This window comes from Giraffa tippelskirchi, chromosome 4, assembly GCF_054371585.1.
Source record: "Giraffa tippelskirchi isolate mGirTip1 chromosome 4, T2T-mGirTip1v1.2.pri, whole genome shotgun sequence".
NCBI classification, from domain to species: Eukaryota; Metazoa; Chordata; class Mammalia; order Artiodactyla; family Giraffidae; genus Giraffa; species Giraffa tippelskirchi.
In genome coordinates this window covers 141,839,717-141,859,810 of record NC_137278.1, presented here as the reverse complement: position 1 = coordinate 141,859,810, position 20,094 = coordinate 141,839,717, and the positions used below count along the sequence as shown (strand labels likewise).

At 37.8% G+C, this 20,094-nt stretch overlaps 1 protein-coding gene and 1 pseudogene across 2 annotated transcripts in view; both read left to right on the top strand.

The window, feature by feature from the left end:
• Positions 1-20,094, top strand: part of REDIC1 (regulator of DNA class I crossover intermediates 1) — an 87,175-nt gene that overhangs the window by 53,413 nt on the left and 13,668 nt on the right. The window contains exons 10-11 of the mRNA XM_081483685.1: positions 10,403-10,552; positions 16,180-16,249. Coding sequence (XP_081339811.1) covers positions 10,403-10,552; positions 16,180-16,249 — 220 coding nt within the window. The remainder of the gene's footprint in view (positions 1-10,402; positions 10,553-16,179; positions 16,250-20,094) is intronic.
• On the top strand, positions 1,809-3,289 carry LOC145503664 (geminin pseudogene; annotated as a pseudogene). The gene has a single exon (XR_014051643.1). The product of XR_014051643.1 is annotated as a geminin pseudogene (transcript).

Genomic DNA, 20,094 nt, shown 5'->3' with positions numbered 1-20,094 from the left:
CTCCAGTACTCTTGCCTGGAGAATCCCGTGGACAGAGATGCCTGGTAAGCTACAGTCCATGGGGTTGCAAAGAGTCGGACACGACTGAACAACTTCACTTTCCTTGGAAGAAATCAATGACAAACCTAGACAGTGTATTAAAAAGTAGAAATATTACTTTGCCTACAAAGGTCTGCATAGTCAAAGCTATGTTTTTTTCAGTAGTCATGGATGGATGTGAGAGCTAGACAATGAGTGATAAAGAATTGATGCATTCAAACTGTGGTGCTGGTGAAAACTCTTGAGAGTCCCTTGGACAGCAAGGAGATCAAACAAGTCAATCCTAAAGGAAATCAACCCTGAATATTCATTGAAAGGACTGATGCTGAAGCTCTAATACTTTGGCTACCTGATGTAAAGAACTGACTCATTGGAAAAGACCCTGATGCTGGAAAAAATTGAAGGCAGGAGAAGGGTACGACAGAGGATGAAATGGTTGGATGGCATCATCCACTCAATGCACATGAGTTTGGGGAACTGGGAGATGGTGAAGGACAAGGAAGCCTGGCATGCTGCAGTCCATGAGGTCACAAAGAGTCGGACGTGACTGAGCGACACAACAACAACCACCTGAAAGAATGAGAGAGAAACAGAGCTCAAAGTCCACAGATGGAGGGAAATAATAAAGATCAGAGAGAACATAAACTAGAGATTAAAAAACAAGATAAGGATAAACTAAGAGCTGATTTTCTAAAGAATAAAATTGATAAACCTTTAGATGGGTACACAGAGAAGAAATGAGAGAGGACCGAAATAAGCAAAATAATAAATGAAACAGGAGAAATAAAAACTGATACCACAGAGATACAAAAAAAATTATAGGAGAATTCTCTGAACAGCTAATGCCAACAAATTGGGCAACTTTGAAGGAGGGACAAATTTCTAAAAACGTACAGCCTGTTAAGACTGAGACAAGAAGAAACAATATAATAGATCAGTCACTAGAAGTGAAATCAAATCTGTAATTTAAAAAACTCCCTACAAACAAAAGTCTAGGACCAGATGGTTTCATGTGGAATTCTTCCAAACATGTAAAGAAGCACTAGTATCTATCCTTCTCAAACTATTCCAAAAAAATGTAAGAGTAGGGAACACTTCCAAATTCATTCTACAAGGCCAACATTACCCTGATACCAAAACAAGACAAAGACAGTACAAAAAAGAAAATTATAGGACAATATCTTTGATGAATATAGATGGCAGAATCCTTAACACAATATTAGCAAACCAAATCCAACAGTATGTAAACAGGAACATACACCTTAATCAAGTTGGATTCATTCCAGGGTCAAAAGGATGGTTCACCATTTGCAAATCAAGCAATATGCTATATCACATTAACAAAAGGAAGGATAAAAGTGACATGATCTCAATAGGTGAAGAAAAAGCATTTGAGGGACTTCATTAGTTGTCTAGTGGTTAAGATTCTGTCTTGCAGTGCAGGAAACACAGATTCAATCCCTGGTTGGGGAACTAAGATCCTACAAGCCACAGGGCAACTGTGCCTATTCACCATAGCTAAAGAGTCCTTGTACCTGCATTGAAGGATACACAGGCACCATGATCCACATGACACAATGGCTATTCCACGTGCTACAACAAAGACCTGACCAGTCAAAGAAGTAAATGTTTAAAATTTACTTTTAAAAAAGAACAATCTCCAGTGGCTGTCAAGCCAAACATGGTTTGGCTGTGGACCTGGTGTGAGGCACAGAGGCCACAACTACCTGCATTCGCTAGGAGGACTGCATGCTTCCATCAGATGTGTAATGAGTCACAGTATGAAGCAAAAACAAGAAGGACTCTAAGAGAATGTAAAGAATAGTCCTGTTCCAAGAAGAACTCTGAAGATGACTCAGCCTTCTATGGCTGGATCTCTAGTTGGAAGAGAAAATGAGTTGGTTAAAGGCTTGTCCAAATGGAAACATTGGCATAACCAGTTAATATATAAGATTTCCAGCTCTGGAGTTGTTACTGACCCAGAACATAGTGAAAATAAAAATCTTGGAGGAGTCACCCAAGAAGCATTTGATCTTATGATTACAGAATCTTCTCAATGTGGAAAGAAGTGGTGGAAAAATGGAGGAAGGGTCTCTATGAGGCACTTAAGGAACATGAGAAACTTCATAAAGAAATTGAACAAAAGGATAATGAAATTGCCTGCTTGAGGAAGGAGAATAAGGAATTGGCAGAACATGTACAGTATATGGCAGAGATAATAGAGGCTGAGTCATGAACTTCTGGATAACCTTGAATCACTGGATAGTCAGGAATTTGATTCTAAAGAGGAAACTGCTGAGGATTCTGAAGTACAAGACTCAGAAATCAGTGGTGCATGTGCTGAAGAAGTTGTCTCTTCCTCTACAGATGTAAAACCGAGTATATGAAATTGAGTAATGTTGACTTGAGAAATATACTGACAAAGTTTACCTCCGCTATAGTTCTTTGTAGTATAGCAAATAACTTTGTAATGAAAACTTGGAATCAGACTTCTTTGTTTGTATCCTGGGACCCTATTATTGTATTAAAATACAAATACTATGTATTTTTAATCTACCGTTATTTTTTGTAAATAGCATTTTCTCTGTTGTCAAACATGACATGTATATGACAAATAAGCTTCATTCTGTTGGAAAAAAAAAAAGAATTTGACAAAATTTAACATCATTCATGGTAAAAGCTCTCATCAAAGTGGCTATTGATGGGAAAATATTTCAACATATAAAGCCCCTTTATGACAGACTTACAGTTAACATCATACTCAGTGGTGAAAAACTGAAAGCCATCTCATAAATTCAGGAACAAGATAAGGATGTCCACTCTTGAAGGAAAGAAGTAAAACTGTTGTTAGTTGCAGATAACATGATACTTTACCTAGAGAACCTTTAAGTCACCACATAGAAACTATTAGAACTAATAAACAAATACAACAAGGTTGCAGGATACAAGAGAAAGTTAAAAAAAAATCTCATTTAAAAGCATACCAAAAAGAATAAAATACCTGGAAATAAACCTAAGGAGATGAGAGACCTGTAATCTGAAAGCTATAAAACATTGATGAAGGAAATTGAACATAATACAAAGAAATGGAAAGACATCACATTTTCGTGACTTGGAGGAACTAACATTGTTAAAATGTGCTTGGAGCATGATATCTGCACAAACAGACACACAAATCAATGGGACAGAATAGAGAGCCCAGAGAGAAACCCCCAGACCTATGGTAAATTAATCTATGACAGAGGAGGCAAGAATATATAAGGGAGAAGACAACCTCTTTGACAAGTAGTGCTCCAACAAGTGGGAAAACTGGACAGCTACATGTAAAACAATGAGATTAGAATATTTCCTCACACCTTATCCAAAAATAAATTCAGAATGGTTTAAAGACCTAAATGACAGACATTAAACCATAAAACTTCTCCCTTTGACATAAACTGTAGCAGTGTTGGGGGGTGGGCATCTGTCTCCTAAGTCTGAAGAAATAAAAGCAACAATAAATAAATGGGACCTAGTTAAATTTAATAGCTTTTCCACAGCAGATAAAGCCAACAACAAAATGGAAAGCCAATCAACAGAATGGGAGAAAATGTTTGTAAATGATGCAGTCAACGAATTAATATCAAAATATACATAAACAGTTCATACAAATTTAAGATAAAAAAATACACAATAAAAAATGATCAAGTATTTGCATAGACTTTTTTCAAAATAGACATATAGATGTGCAATGATCACATGAAAAGATATTCATTACTAATGAGTATCAAATCACTAATTATCAGAGAAATGAACATCAAAACAGCAATGAGATATCACTTTACATCTGTCAGAATGTCTTATCGTCAAAAAATCTATAATGTGCAGTCTTGAATAAGGTATGAAAACAAATAATGGACAGTAGCATAAAATTTTGTGGTATTTGAACAAAATCTGTACTTTAGTTAATAATATGGTATCACATGTTAATTTCCTATTTTTTTTTTAACATAGTATTTCCTTAGAGTCTCAGAATTGGATTAGATGTTTCAAGCATCATTCAGTGTTTTTTTAAATAGCTAAGATAATAAGTTTTCTAGACTTCTAACAGTAATAATAGATGCCAGAATGAATGGAACTATATCAAAACTTTAAGTGAATATAAACTAGAAATCTAGCATTCTTTTCATACTTAGTCAAACAACTGGAACCAAAATGTCATAAATTTTTTTAGCCTTGCAAAAATTTGTAAGTTTTCTAAAATATATATAGTACATAGTATAGACTGTGTATATATATATATATATATAGGAGTCCTATATATATATATAGGACTTCTCCAGTAGCTCAGCTGGTAAAGAATCCACGTGCAATGCAGGAGACCCTGGTTCGATTCCTGGGTCGCGAAGATCTCCTGGAGAAGGGATAGGCTACCACTCCAGTTTTCATGGGCTTCCCTGGTGGCCCAGATGGTAAAGAATCTGCCTGCAATGTGGGAGACCTGGGTTCGATCCCTGGGTTGGAAAATCCCCTAGAGGAGCACGTGGCACCCCACTCCAGTATTCTTGCCTGGAGAATCCCCATGGACAGAGGAACCTGGTAGGCTACAGTCCACAGGGTTGCAAAGAGTTAAACAACTGGAACCAAAATGTCATAAATTTTTAGCTAGGCAAAAATTCATAAGTTTTCTAAAATATATATACATTATACATACTATAGAGTGTATATATATATACATATATATATGTATCATTTTTCTACTACACTTGATAAAGGCATGAGAAAGAACAACAAAAAATGAGATGGAGTAATGGGAAATCATTAAATTAAATGGGATTACTGAATATGACATAGAAAAAGTGAGACAAACTAGATAAAAGTCAAAGATCATCATATACTCCAGTTGTTTTTAAACATGGCTGTTCATTAGAATCACATCTGGAGCTTTGGAGAAGAAAAAAAATATTGTTGTTGTTTTCTTGCTAAGTCATGTCCATCTGTTTGTAAACCCATGGACTTCAGCAGGCCAGGATTCCCTGTCCTTCACTGTTTCCCAGAGTTTGCTCAAATTCATGTTCATTCAGTCAGTGATTCTATCCAACCATCTCAATCTCTGTTGCCCCCTTCTCCTCCTGCCCTCAGTCTTTCCCAGCATCAGGGTCTTTTCCAATGAGTTGGCTCTTTGCATCAGGTGGCCAAAGTATTGGAGCTTCAACTATAGCAACAGTCTTTCCAATGTCATCCAAGGTTGATTTCCTTTAGGGTTGACTGGTTTGATTTCCTTGCTGTCCAAGGGACTCTCAAGAGTCTTATCCAGCACCACAGCTCAAGAGCATCAATTCGTTGGTGCGCAGCCTTCTTTATGGTCCAGTTCTCATATTGGTACATGGCTACTGGAAAAGCCATAGCCTGACAAGACAGACCTTTCTTAACAAAGTGATGTCTCTGCTTTTCAATGTACTCTCTACGTTTGTTATAGCTTTCCTCCAAGGAACAAGTGTCTTTTAGTGTCATGGCTGCAGTCACCATCCGCAGATTTGAGAACCCAAGAAAATAAAGTCTTTCACCGTTTCCACTTTTTCCCCTCTTATTTGCCATGAAGTGATGGGACCAGATGCCATGATCTTTGCTTTTTGAATGTTGAGTTTTAATCCAGCTTTTTCACTTTCCTCTTTCACCCTCATCAAGAGGTTCTGTAGTTCCTCTTCACTTTCTGTGATTAAAGTAGAATTCATCTGCATATCTGAGGTTGTTGATAATTTCTCCCAGCAATCTTGACTCCAGCTTGTGCTTCATCCAGTCCAGCATTTTGCATGATGTATTCTGCGTATAAGTTAAATAGGCAGGGTAACAACATACAGCCTTGACCTACTCCTTCCCCAATTTTGAATCAGTTTATTTTTCCATGTCCAGTTCTAACTGCTGCTTCTTGACCTGCATACAGGTTTCTCAGGAGGCAGGAAAGGTGGTCTGGTATTCTATCTATTTAAGAATTTTCCACAGCATGTTGTGATCCACATAATCAAAGATTTAGCATAGTTAATGAAGCAGAATTAGATGTTTTTCTAGAATTTGTATTTCTCAAAAAATTCTAAGACAATTCTAAAGTACATGTGAATTTTAAAAACTGATTTCAGATTTTTCTGTTAAATGATAATTTTAGTGATATAGAGTTTATTATTTTCTGTTGATCAATCATGATATAATGGTATTAAAATGAATAGTTACATAATCACAATAATAAAAGATGTTTATTACTTTTCACAGTCAATAGAGAAAAAATAAAAGTTAATTATTATGATTGCAAGCCATAATGGAAACATGATTAACCCAACAATATAAAATAATTACATATAATTTGGGGGGTTAAATAGAGTGATGTAGTAAATGGAAATGCATTCACGTACATGTTTTCATCCACCCAGCCATTCAGTGTCTTTTGGTTGGTGCATTTAATCCATTTATATTTAAGGAAATTTTTGTGTTTAGTTACATTGAACAGCTTCAGCTGCATGCAGCAAATTCTATAAAATTCTCTTTTCGTGTTTATTCTGTTACAGATATTTTCTAGTTTTCCTTGTTATGGCTTCTTAGATACACCCATCAATCATAAGTGGACATTTAATTTCCAAATACATGGAGTTTTAAAAGTATCTTTGAATTAATTTCTCATTTAAATGCTTTCTTCTCTGCAGTCACCCTCTGTGTTTTTTTTAGTCTTTTAACTTGATTGAAGCTTTCCATGGCTAAGTCAAAGGTCTCTCCTGGTAAAGGTCACGTTGCAATTTTCTGTGCATCTCATCAATTTGCTGAGTATATTTTTCAGATGTAATGGTTTCTCTGGGATTCAGAAAGTTGTAGGGAATCAGACCACCAAACAGTGACCATGACTGTTGGGTGCAAGTTTGGCTTTAGGAAGTGCTTTGGAGCTTCTCAGACCAATCACTGAGCTGCTTGTCACCCGTTGATGTAAAAAATCCACTTCTCATTGCACATCACAATCCAATTGAGAAATAGTTCATTGTTGTTGCATAGTTGTTCAGTCACTCAGTCGTGTCCCACTCTGTGAACCCATGAACTGCAGCATGCCAAGCCTTCCTGTCCTTCACTATCTCCCGCAATTTGCTCAAACTCATGTCTGTTGAGTCAGTGATGCCATCCAACCATCTCATATTCTGTCATCCTCTTCTCCCTCTGCCCTCAATCTTTGCCAACATCAGCATCTTTGCCAATAGTTGACTCTTCACATTAGGTTGCCAAAGTATTGGAGCTTCAGCACTAGCAACAGTCCTTCCAATGAATATTCAGGGTTGATTTCCTTTAGGAATTGACTGGTTGGATCTCCCTGCAGTCCAAGGGACTCTCAGGAGTCTTCTCTAGCACCATAGCTTGAAAGCATCAATTCTTTGACACTCATCCTTCTTTATGATCCAGCTCTTACATCTGTACATGACTACTGGAGAAACTGTAACTTTGACTAGACAGACCTTTGTTGGCAAAGTGATGTCTCAGAAAATCCTTTGTGACTGAGAATGAGATGGTTGAATGGCATCATAACTCAATAGAGGTGAGTTTGAGAAAACTCTGGGAAACAGTGAAGTCTCTGCTTCTTAATACGCTATCTAGATTAATCATAGCTTGTCTTCCAAGAAGCAAGCGTCTTTTATTATCATGGATGCAGTCACTGTCTGCAGTGATTTTAGAGCCCAAGAAAGTGAAGTCTGTCACTGTTTCCATTTTTTTCCCATCTATTTGGCATGAAGTGATGGGATTGGATGCCATGATCTTAGTTTTTTGAACGTTAAATTTTAAGCCAGCTTTTTGACTTTCCACTTTCACTTTCATCAAAAGGCTCTTCAGTTCCTCTTTTCTTTCTGCCATAAGGGTGGGGTTATTGATATCTGAGGTTATTGATATTTCTCCTGGAAATCTTGATTCCAGCTTGAGATTCATCCAGCTCAGAATTCTACATGGTGTACTCTGCCTAGAAGTACATAAACGAGTGCATAAATAAATAAATAAGAAATACATAAATAAGCAGTGTAACAGCATATAGCCTTAATGTACTCCTTTCCTAATTTTGAACCAGTCTGTTGTTCCACGTCTGGTTCTACCTGCTGCTTCTTGACCTTCATACAGGTTTTGCAGCAATCAGGTAAGGTGGTCTGTTATTCCTACCTCTTTAAGGATTTTCCACAATTTGTTGTAATCCACACAATCAAAACCTTTAGTGTAGTCAGTGAAGCAGAAGTAAATGTTTTTCTGAAATTCTCTTGTTTTTTCTGTGACCCAGCAGATGTTAGCAATTTGATCTCTGGTTCCTCTGCCTTTTCTAAATCCAGCTTGGACATCTGGAAGCTGTCACTTATGTACTGCTGAAGCCTAGCTTGAAGGATTTTGAGTATTACCTTGCTAGCATGTGAAATGAGTGCAATTATATAGTAGTTTGAACATTCTTTGGTATTGCCCTTCTTTGGGATTGGAATTAAAACTGACCTTTTCCAGTCCTGTGGCCACTGCTGAGTTTTCCAAATTTGCTGGCATATTGAGTGCCACACTTTAACAGCATCATCTTTTGGGATTTTAAATAGCTCAACTGGAATTCTGTCACCTCCACTAACTGTTTTATAGTAATGCTTTCTAAGGCCCACTTGATTCACACTCAAGGATGTCTGGCTCCATGTTGTCTTACTACCATCATGGTTATCCGGGTCATTAAGACTATTTTTGTATTTTGCTATTATATTTTTAGGTTCAGTTATTGTATTCTTAAGCTCTGATTTCTGTTTGGTATTTTCCTTTATTTTATGTTTCTTTGTTGAAATTCTTACTTTGCTCACATGTTGATCTCCTGATCTCAGTGATCAGTTATTTTGACTGTTATTTTGTAAGGTATAAGGTAAAGCAGTTATCTCCATTTCATTAAGGTCTTTTTCTAAGGTTTTATCTTTTTTCTTTCATCTGGAAAATATTCTTCTGTTTCTCCATTTTCCTAACACTCTGTTGGTTTTCATGCATTAGATAAGAAAGTTGCCTCTCATAGTCTTGAAGGAGTGGCTTCATGTAAGTGATGATCACTATGTGTCAACCTTGCCCTAGGTCTTGGTTGTCTCTCAAATCTTTGTGATTGTCCAAGCATCCTAGTGTACTTTAAGTGGCTCCTAGTTGTGGGTGTGCCAAAACCTGCCAGTCAAAATATAGATTTAGTCTGATTTGAAGCTAGACCTCAGCCAATAGCTTATAAGGTATGCAAATATACCTCTTTCATGAGAAGAATTTGAGATGTGGATTTCTGTATGCCCCCTCTATACTGAGACCTGGTGTGATAACCAGTTGAGAGTTGTTTCTTTGTTTGCTACCACCCTGTTGAACAAAGAAACAATTCTCAAACACCCTGTTGAACCCTGGAGAAGGAAATGGCAACCCACTGCAGTATTCTTGCCTGGAAAATCCCATGGACAGAGGAGGCTAGCAGACTACAGTCCATGGGGTCGCAAGAGTCAGACACGACTTAGTGACTACACCATCAATAACAACCTGTTAAACCTGTGAACACAAGCCATACTGGCCACCAGAGCCAAGATATCAAGGGACGTGTCCTTTGGGCAGCAGCCTCAAATGTCAGGGTACCAGATGTGTGTACAAGCTCTTTTCTGGGAGATACCAGTGTCAACTGAAAAAAAAATCACATCCTGAAAGTTGAGAATTATGTTTTTTGCTTTTGAGGGGTCTTTTTGAGCAGGCATACTGGGTCTTTTGCCCAGAGGACAGTCTCTCAGATAGCTCCAGAGAACTGTTCCTTCAAGGTAAGAGGGGAGCCAGGACATACAGGTGTTTTTACAAAAGCAGAAAATAGTCTGAGCATCAAAGGATTACTGTTAATTAAAGAAAAACCAGACATCTCAAGTTAATGAATATAGCACTTTTCTATGTGTGAGAAGAAGCAAGTGCTGGACTTCTTAAAATAATTTGTTTTGATATATACCTTAAATGTCCAGTCCAGTATCCTGTTTTCTCTCATCCTGAATCCCCTCAGGGTGCACCCATACGTGGAGGGGGCAGAGGAGGCTGCACTAGCTGATGTCTTGATGGCTGCAACATCCTTTGTTTACTGATATGGCAGGTAACATTCTTTGTGACAGCTTAGAATCTGGCAGAAGGAAAGGACAAAGATGGCACCTGCTGAGTTCTGTGGTCTTCGAAAAGTATTTCAGTATGCCTCTAAAAGTGTGTCAAATAAGAATCCTGTCCCTGAGGCTGAAGATTTAAGATAAAAAAGTAGGCCTCTTTCACAGAAAGATTGAGGGTATGTTTCAGTCTGCTGCCTCTGTGCTGGCCTCTGAGGGGAATGACTATCTGAGAACTATTTCTCCATTTGTTATAGGGCTGCAGGACCTCTGAGTATAAGATGCATTGGCTACCAGAGCCAAGCAGACAAAGGATGGAAACCACAAAAGCTAGGGTACCAGCTGTGTGTATAGTCTCATCTCTGGGAGATGCTGGTGACCTAGATCAAAGCAGAAGGAGCATGAAGGTAATGCCTAGACTCTGAGGTCCCTGAAGAGAATTATAGCCTGCCCTTAGATGTGAGTTTAATCAGAAGCCTTCTGTTAAGGCCACATATATGAAGGTAAACTAATAGGCTTCTTTCACAGAAAGATTCGGAGAAGGCAATGGCACCCCACTCCAGTATTCTTGCCTGGAGAATCCCAGGGACGGTGGAGCCTGGTGGGCTGCTGTCTATGGGGTCGCACAGAGTCGGACACGACTGAAGCGACTTAGCAGCAGCAGCAGCACAGAAAGATTGAGTGTGTCAGTGGGCTGCCTGTATCTAAGCCCTGGAGAGTAGTCACAGGGAGCTTGTGTAAACCCTTTGAGAACTGGATCTCATGGACATAGACTTTACTGGCTTTCAAAGCTTGATATTTGGGATGCTTATCTCTCAGATACAGGTCTTAGAAGTTCAGGAAACAAATATAAGGTTCAAACCATTAGCTCTTAATCAAGACACTTTCAGTTGTAGGTTCCTTCCTGATTGTGGGTTGCTGCACCTGGGGTGAGGTTTATGGTGTCTCAGAGTAATCTAAGATTGATCTCAGCCTGTCCTACCTGCCTCAATGTGAGGTTTTTTGTTTTTTTTTTTAATTTTTTTTCTCATTTAGCCAATATGTTTACATTTCCTCAATTTGGCTCTTAGCTAGTTGTTTCTTTCAGATGGGTATATCTTTCCTTTTCTCCTTTGCCTTTCACGTCTCTTCCTTTCTCAGCTATTTGTAAGGCATACTCAGACAACCATTATGCATTTTTTGCACTTCTTTTTCTTGGGGATGGACTTGATCACTGCCTCCTGTACAATGTCACGAACCTCCATCCATATTTCTTCAGGCACTCGGTCTACCAGATCTGATCCCTTGACTCTGTCACTTCCAATGTATAATCATAAGGGATTTGATTAAGGTCATACCTTAACGGTCTAGTGGTTTTCCCTACTTTCTTCATTTAAGTCTGAATTTTGCAATAAAGGAGTTGATGATCTGAGCCACAATCAGTTCTTTGTCTTGTTTTTGCTGACTGTATAGAGCTTCTCCATCTTTAGCAGCAAAGAATATAGTCAATCTGATTTTGGTTATCACCATCTGGTGATGTCCATGTGTAGAGTCATCTCTTGTGTTGTTGTAAGAGGGTGTTTGCTATGACCCGTATGTTGTTTTGGCAAAACTCTGTTAGCCTTTGACCTGCTTCATTTTGTACTCCAAGGCCAAACTTGCCTGTACCTCCAGGTAGCTCTTGACTTCCTACTTTTGTATTCTAGTCCCTGTGATGAAAAGGACATCTGTTTTTGGTGTTAGTTCTAGAAGAAAAGCAAGGAGAGATAAGAAAGACTTCCTAAGTGATCAATGCAAATAAATAGAGGAAAACAGTAGAATGGGAAAAATTAGAGATCTCTGCAAGAAAATTAGAGATACCAAGGGAACATTTCATGCAAAGATGGGCTCAATAAAGGACAGAAATGGTATGGACCTAACATAAACAGAAGCTATTAAGAAGAGGTGGCAAGAATACACAGAAGAACTATATAAAAATGATCTGAATGACTCAGATAACCATGATGGTTTGATCATTCACCTAGAGCTACACATCCTGGAATGCGAAGTCAAGTGGGCCTTAGGAAGCATCACTATGAACAGAGCTAGTGGAGGTGATGGAATTCCAGTGGAGCTATTTCAAATCCTAAAAGATGATGCTGTGAAAGTGCTGCACTCAATATGCCAACAAGTTTGGAAAACTCAGCAGTGGCCATAGAACTGGAAAAGGTCAGTTTTGATTCCAATCCCAAAGAAAGGCGATGCCAAAGAATGCTCAGACTACCACACAATTGCACTCATCTCACGCGCTAGCAAAGTAATGCTCAAAATTTTCCAAGCCAGGCTTCAACAGTATGTGAATCAGGAACTTCCAGATGTTCAAGCTGATTTAGAAAAGGCAGAGGAACCAGAGATCAAATTGCCAACATCTGCTGGATCATCGAAAAAGCAAGCGAGTTTCAGAAAAACATCTACTTCTGTTTTATTGACTACAGCAAAGGCTTTGACTATGTGGATCACAACAAGCTGTGGAAAATTCTTCAAGAGGTGGGAATACCAGACCACCTGACCTGCTTCCTGAAACATCTGTATTCAGGTCAAGAGGCAACAGTTAGAACCGGACATGGAACAATGGACTGTTTCCAAATTGGGAAAGGAGTACATCCAGCTTGTATATTGTCACTCTGATTATTTAACTTATTTGCAGAGAACATCATGTGAAATGCTGGGCTGAGTGAAGCACAAGATGAAATCAAGATTTCCAGGAGGAATATCAGTAACCTCAGGTACACAGATGACACCACTCTTACGGCAGAAAGCAAAGAAAAGCTAAAGAGCCTCTTGATGAAAGTGAAAGAGGAGAATGAAAATGTTGGCTTAAAACACAGCATTCAAAAAATGAAGATCATTGCATCCAGTCCCATCACTTTGTAGCAAAAAGATGGGGTAACAATGGAAATAGTGTGAGATTTTATTTTGTTGGGCTCCAAAATCACTGCAGATGGTGACTGCAGCCATGAATTTAAAAGAGGTTTGCTCCTTGGATGAAAATATGCTGTCTAGATTGGTCATAGATATTCATCCAAGGAGCAAGCTTCTTTTAATTTCATGGCTGTAGTCACCATCAGTGATTTTGGAGACCAAGAAAATAAAATTCAGAGACATCACTTTGCCAGAGCATACCTGATAGCTCAGTTGGTAAAGAATCCACCTGCAATGCAGGAGACCCTGGTTCGATTCCTGGGTCGGGAATATCCGCTGGAGAAGGGATAGGCTACCCACTCTAGTATTCTTGTGCTTCCCTTGTGGCTGAGCTGGTAAAGAATCTGCCTGCAATGTGGGATACCTGGGTTCGATCCCTGGGTTAGAAAGATCCCCTGGAGAAGGGAAAGGCTACCCACTCCAGTATTCTAGCCTGGAGAATTCCATGGACTGTATAGTCCATGGGATTGCAAAGAGTCGGACATGACTGAACAACTTTTACTCATTCACTCGCTTTGCCGACCAAGGTCCGTATATTCAAAGCTATGGATTTTACAGTAGTCATGTATGGATGTGAGAGATGGACTATAAAGAAAGCTGAGCACCAACGAATTGATGCTTTTGAACTGTCATGTTGAAGAAGACTCTTGAGAGTCCCTTGGACTGTATAGAGATCAAACCAGTCAATCCTAAAGGAAATCAGTCCTGAATATTCATTGGAGTGACTGATGCTGAAGTGGAAACTCCAATATCATGGCCACCTGATACGAAGAACTGACTCATTGGAAAAGTCCCTGATGCTGGGAAAGATTGAAGGCAGGAGGAGAAGGGGATAACAGAAGATGAGATGGTTGGATGGTATCACAAACTTGATGGACATGAGTTTGAGTAAGCTCTGGGAATTGGTGATGGGCAGGGATGCCTGGCGTGCTGCAGTCCATGGGGTCACAAAGAGTCGAATACAACTAAGCAACTGAACTGAAATAGTTGTTTCTTTGGCGGGGGGTGGGGGAATGATGGGGTGCAGCTGGAAGAAATTGTTCTGTATATAGCTTAGATTTAGTGTGTCCATGGAAGGAAGTGAGTTCAGAATCCTCCTACATTGCCATCTTTAACTGCAGCCTATGAAATTTTGAAATAGTGGAGGAATACAGTTTACATAAGTTTGTTTAAAATGGGAAGATAATCACTAGAGAAATGGAGAGAGATGGGAGAGCGTCAGAATATAAAAGAGTGGGGATGTCACAGTAGAACAAGGTGGGAAAAAAGTGAAATAACACTTCTACATAAACAGTAAACATAAAATGTAAGGAATGAATCCTGCTTAGCTATTAATATGTTAAATTTTATAAAAAGGCTGACTTTTCTTATCAAGATTCAAGGAATATCAAATTGAGAAGAAAAAATCTACATATTTTTGAGGAAACATGTAGAACATAATAACAAAGGTTGAAAATAAAAAGACAGGAAAAGATATATATATGAAGGAAATTGTACCAGGGCAAGGACAGTATAAATGCACTAAAATGCCCATTTAGAAAAGAGAAGAGGAGACATAAACTTATTGATCCATACCAATTATGAAATCCTTCTGGGCAGATACTGTGAACACTTGCTGAACTGGAGGATGGGGGAAATTCCTTGAATAATTAAGTTTTTTTTTCCCTATTTGGTCTTATCTTCTTTTTCTGTTATTCTCTATCAAAAGATCTGAAGTTTATACAGGAGTATATGCCTACTCTTGGGTCTCTGTAGCTTTTTCAGCTTGTGGGTTTCTGGTGCACATTTTGAGCTTGAATGTTTTAAGAACTGAATATACAAGACTTTTTAAAATGGTTGAATAATAGGGTTATAGAAGAGGCTGTGCTCTATAAAGTTATTCAGGACCCTGAGCTGGTAGGGACTCTGCTGTAAGCTTCCATGTTTGCACTGTATGTTGATATCAGAGGGGAAAGAAAATGGAAGATTATGCAGAAAAATTTTATAGCCGAGACTGGTAGTGGTCTGCACCACTTTTGCCCATGACCAGAACTTAAATAGCTCATTCTAATCAACTCCAAGGAAGGCTGAGAAATGAAGTTTAGCTGTATGCCTGGGAGAAACAGGTTCAGTGAGCAGCTAGACAGTTTCTCTTTTATACTACCTATCTATCTAAAAAACTATATCCTACCACCAGAGAATATTTATTTTCTATAAGTCCATAACATAATTCATATAGTAAGCCATAAAAAAGTGTAAGATCCTCATCTTTGAAAAGATTCATAGCCACATTCTCTAATAAAAATTAATTTAAGTAGAAATGAACAGCAACAACAATAGGTGCTTACCTTCCCTTCTTGTTGTTGCTATTCAGTTACTAAGTCATGTCCAACTCTTTAGTGACCCCATGAACTGTAGCCTGCCAGGCTCCTCTGTCCATGGAATTTCCCAGGCAAGAATACTGGAGTGGGTTGCCATTTCCTTCTCCAGAGGATCTTCCTGACCCAGGGGTCAAACCCTTGTCTCCTGCCTTGAAGGTGAATTTTTTACTACTGAGCCATCAGGGAAGCCCTAACCTCCCTTACCTTGTTGGAAATTAAGAAATACTGTGGGTTTAACAAATAAAAGAAAAAAAATGAAAATAAAATGCAAATTACATAGAAATTGATGAAAATCAAAACCAGTGGTGTATTCTACAGAAAATTTATACCTTTAAGAGCTTATATTATTTAAAAAAATCTGAAATTAAATGAACTGATATCCAACTTAAGAAATTTAAAAGAAAATAATGGAATAGATATCCAAATTGCTTTAATATCTTTGTCTTTTTTCAACTGCATTTACTAAGATTACCCAAAGTCTCTCCTTTTTGTCAGTAATTTATTTCCTGGCAAATGTCTGTTCTATTGTTTTCTGTTTCTAAACCAATTTAAATTTTGTTTCAATTACTGTTCATCACAGGTAAATTTTTCTTTGTGGTTTTATAATCCTCTTTGTTCAATTAAAGTAATATGAAAGACAAGTGCTATAAGTTGAATTGGGGTGGTAAAAGGTAGCTATAAGTAGATATTATTGTATATACTTGGGAGCTGTTAAAATTTTGTTTTTCTTCTAGATTCTGATAGAAGAAGGAGGAATGTGTTCTTTCAAAGGCGGGACAACATCTACTAAGAAAACCTGTCAGTGTAACTATAAGTGAATTTTATTCTTTTAAAAATAACATTTTAACAGAAATCAGTTAAATTTTGATTTTTTTTTTTTTTTTTTAATTTGGATGGTCCAGAATTAGTTGCAGCACACAGGATCTTTTAGTGTAACATGTGGAATCTAGTTCCCTGACCAAACCCAGACCCCCTTGCACTGTGAGTCTGGACTCAGTCACTAGACCACCAGGGAGAAATCTCCAGAAATCAGTTAAATTTTAAGTTTTGGATTTTTTTTTTTTAGAGTTTTACTGGCAAATGTATTTTATAAGTATCTTAGAATATATTGCATAATTGGCCCCTTAAAATTAATTTCATCTTTTATAAAATGTTATATGAGTATATATATATATGTACTGCTTAATGAATGATTAAAAAAAAAAGATACCTTTTTATCCCCTTGTTTGTAGCTTAAGAATAATACATAATCAATACTTTTGAATACCTTCTCCATTGTATTTCCTATCCTGCCCTCTAGAGGTAACTATTATCCTGAATTTGGTTTTTGATAGCACATGTAGACTTTTCCGATTGCTTGGTTTTGAGCTTTCTACAACAAATTGAGGCAAGATCTCTATATTTTTCTGTAACTTACTTTTGTGCGTGTGTGTTCACCTAGAAATATGTTTTGAGAGTCAATCACGCTGATACTTGTGACTCGAATACATTTCATCATTTATTTTCTTCTATACAGCCTTCTATTGTATGAATGTAACACAACTTATACATCTTTTGGCAATGATTATTTAAGTTGTTTTGAATATTTTGCTATGATAAACAATGCTACTTTAGCAAATCTTGACACTTTCCTGGCACACATGTATAAAAGTTTCTTCTAGGATTTTATTTCTAGAAGTAGAATTGGCTAGTTCATATGATATGCACTCTTCTGTGCTGTGCTTAGTCACTCAGTCATGTCCAGCTCTCTGCAATCCCATGGACTGTAGCCCGTGAGGCTCTTATGTCCATGGGGATTCTCCAGGCAAGAATACTGGAGTGGGTTGCCATGTCTCCTCCAGGGGATCTTCCCAACTCAGTGATTGAACCCAGGTCTCCCACATTACAGGGGGATTCTTTACTGTCTGAGCCACCAGGGAAGCCCAAGAATACTGGAGTGGGTAACCTATCCTTTCTCAATGCGATCTTCCGACCCAGGAATTGAACCAGGGTCTCCTGCTTTGCAGGTGGATTCTTTACCAGCTGAGCTACCAGGGAAGCCCAAAATAAAGCCTAAAAGTGTATAAATGCACATATATGTGTGTCTTGTTTCTCTGCCCTTCTCATTCTAAATGTAATGTAGGATATCTTAATATAGTGTATTTTATACATAAATGGATTTATTTAATAAATTTTCTGTAAGTTTCCTTATATTAGTATTAGACATTTATTAATCCTTTATTTATACCCACTTAGTAATCCATTATGTGGATGATCTATAGTTTACTCAGACAGTTCCCTGTTGGTGGGCATTTGCATTGATTCTGGTATCTCATTTTACAATGTTCAGTGAACAACTTTGAGCACATATTTCTTAATTGTAGAGGTGCATTTTCAGGTTAATTTCTAGAAATGGGATTGCTGAATCAAAGAGGAGATACACTGTGGAGTTTTTATGTTGTTTTTTTCGATAGTTATTGCCAAAATCTGTTTTTTATAGAAATTGCTGAATTCCCCATTGCATCATTTTGCAATCCTATCATAAATGTGATTTTTATTCCACAGCCTCACTAATAGTGATTGTAGTCCAACTTAGGAATTTTTGTGAATCTTATAAAAATAGAGAGTGGAAATTTCAATTTGTACTTCCTTTTCTTGAGTGAAGTTGAGCATCTTTTAAAAATGTGTAATGGTTATTTGTGATTTTTTTGTTTCTGTGAATTTCATTTGTGTCTTTAGGAGCATTGAGTTTTTACATGTTTTTCTTGATATTTAAGAGTTCTTTATATATTAAAGAGATTTAGGTCTTTGTGATGTGTCACAAATATTTTCACCTAGTTTATTACTAATTTTTGATTTGTTTGTTTTTACTTTGCTTAGGGTATCTCCTGCTTTGCAAAAGGCTGAATATTTTTTATGTAGTTAATATTATCAATCTTATCTTTTATACTTTTGGATTTAATTAGAAAGGCTCATTACACTCCCTGATTACAAATGAATTCACTTATATTTTCTTCTAGTATTGGTATGATTTTGTATTTTTTTTGCACTGAGAATTTATCCTGATTTAGGAGTTTATCCTGATTCAAGTTTTTAAAAATGCATCTCTCCCCTAGGTATTTGTAATACTACCTTCTTGTGTCCATTTTCCATATATACTTTAGTCTGTTCTGGGGCTTTCTTTACCATTCCATTGAGCTTTCCTATTTCACATGTGCTAATATCACATTATTTTTATTATAATTACTTTATACTGTGAAGGAAATGGCAACCCACTCCAGTATTCTTGCTGAGAAATCCCATAGACAGAGTAGCCTAGCGGGCTACAGTCCATGGGGTTGCAAAAGAATCAGACACAACTTAGCAATTAAACAGCCACAGCAATGTTTAATTTCTAAGAGTTACACCTCCCTTTGCACTTTTTAAAGATTTTTCTGATTAGTTTTGATTATTTTTATATATAACTTTAAAATCAACTGTGTAACTCCAAGGAAAAGGGTTTTTTGGGGGGAAAAGAGACCACGTAGCAAGTGGGATCTTAATTCCCCAACCAGGGGACTGAACCTGTGCCCTCTACATTGGAAGCATGAAGTCTTAACTGCTGGACCACCAAGGAAGTCCTGCCAAGGAAATGTATTCATTTTTATTTGTTCAGTTACTGTGTCTGACTCTTTGTGACCCCATGGACTGCAGCCCACCAGACTTCCCTGTCCCTCACCAACTCCTGGAGTTTGCCCAAGTTCGTGTGTGTTGAATTGGTGATGCCATCCAACCATCTCATCTCTGTTACCCTTTTCTCCTTCTGCCTTCAATCTTTCCCAGCATCAGAGTCTTTTCCAGTGAGTCAGCTGGCCAAAGTGTTGGAGCTTCAGCTTCAACATCAGTCCTTCCAAAAAGTATTCAGGTTTGATCTCCTTTAAGATTGACTGTCTTGATCTCTTTGCTTTCCAAAGGACTTTCAAGAGCCTTCTCTAGCACCACAGTTCTAAAGCATCAGTTCTTCAGTGCTTAGCTTTCTTTATGGTTCAACTCTCACATTCATACATGACTACTAGAAAAACCATAGCTTTGAATATACGGACCTTTGTCAGCAGAGTGATGTCTTTGCTTAACATACTGTCTAGGTTTGTCATAGCTTTCCTGCCAATAAGCAGTTGTCTTCTAATTTCATGGCTGCTGTCACCATCTACAGTGATTTTAGAGCCCAAGAAGAGGAACTCTGTCACTGCTTCTACCTTTTCCCCTTCTATTTGCCATGAAGTGATGGAACCATATGCCATGATCTTAGTTTTTTTTTTTTTTTTAATATTGAGTTTTAAGCTTTTTCACTCTTCCCCTTCACCCTCATCAAGAGGCTCTTTAGTTCCTCTCATTTTCTGCCATTAGAGTGGTATCATCTGCATATCTGAGGTTGTTGGTATTTCTCCCAGCAGTCTTGATTGCAGCTTGTAACTCATCCAGCCCAGCATTTTGCATGATAAGCTTTTCTTATAAGTTAAACAGGGTGACAATAAACAGCCTTATTGTGCTCCTTTCTCAGTCCTGAACCAGTCAGTTTTTCCATACAGGCTTCTAACTGTTGCTTCTTGACCCACATGCAGTTTTCTCAGGAGACAGGTAAGATGGTCTGGTCTCCCCATCTCTTTAAGAGTTTGTTATGATCCACACAG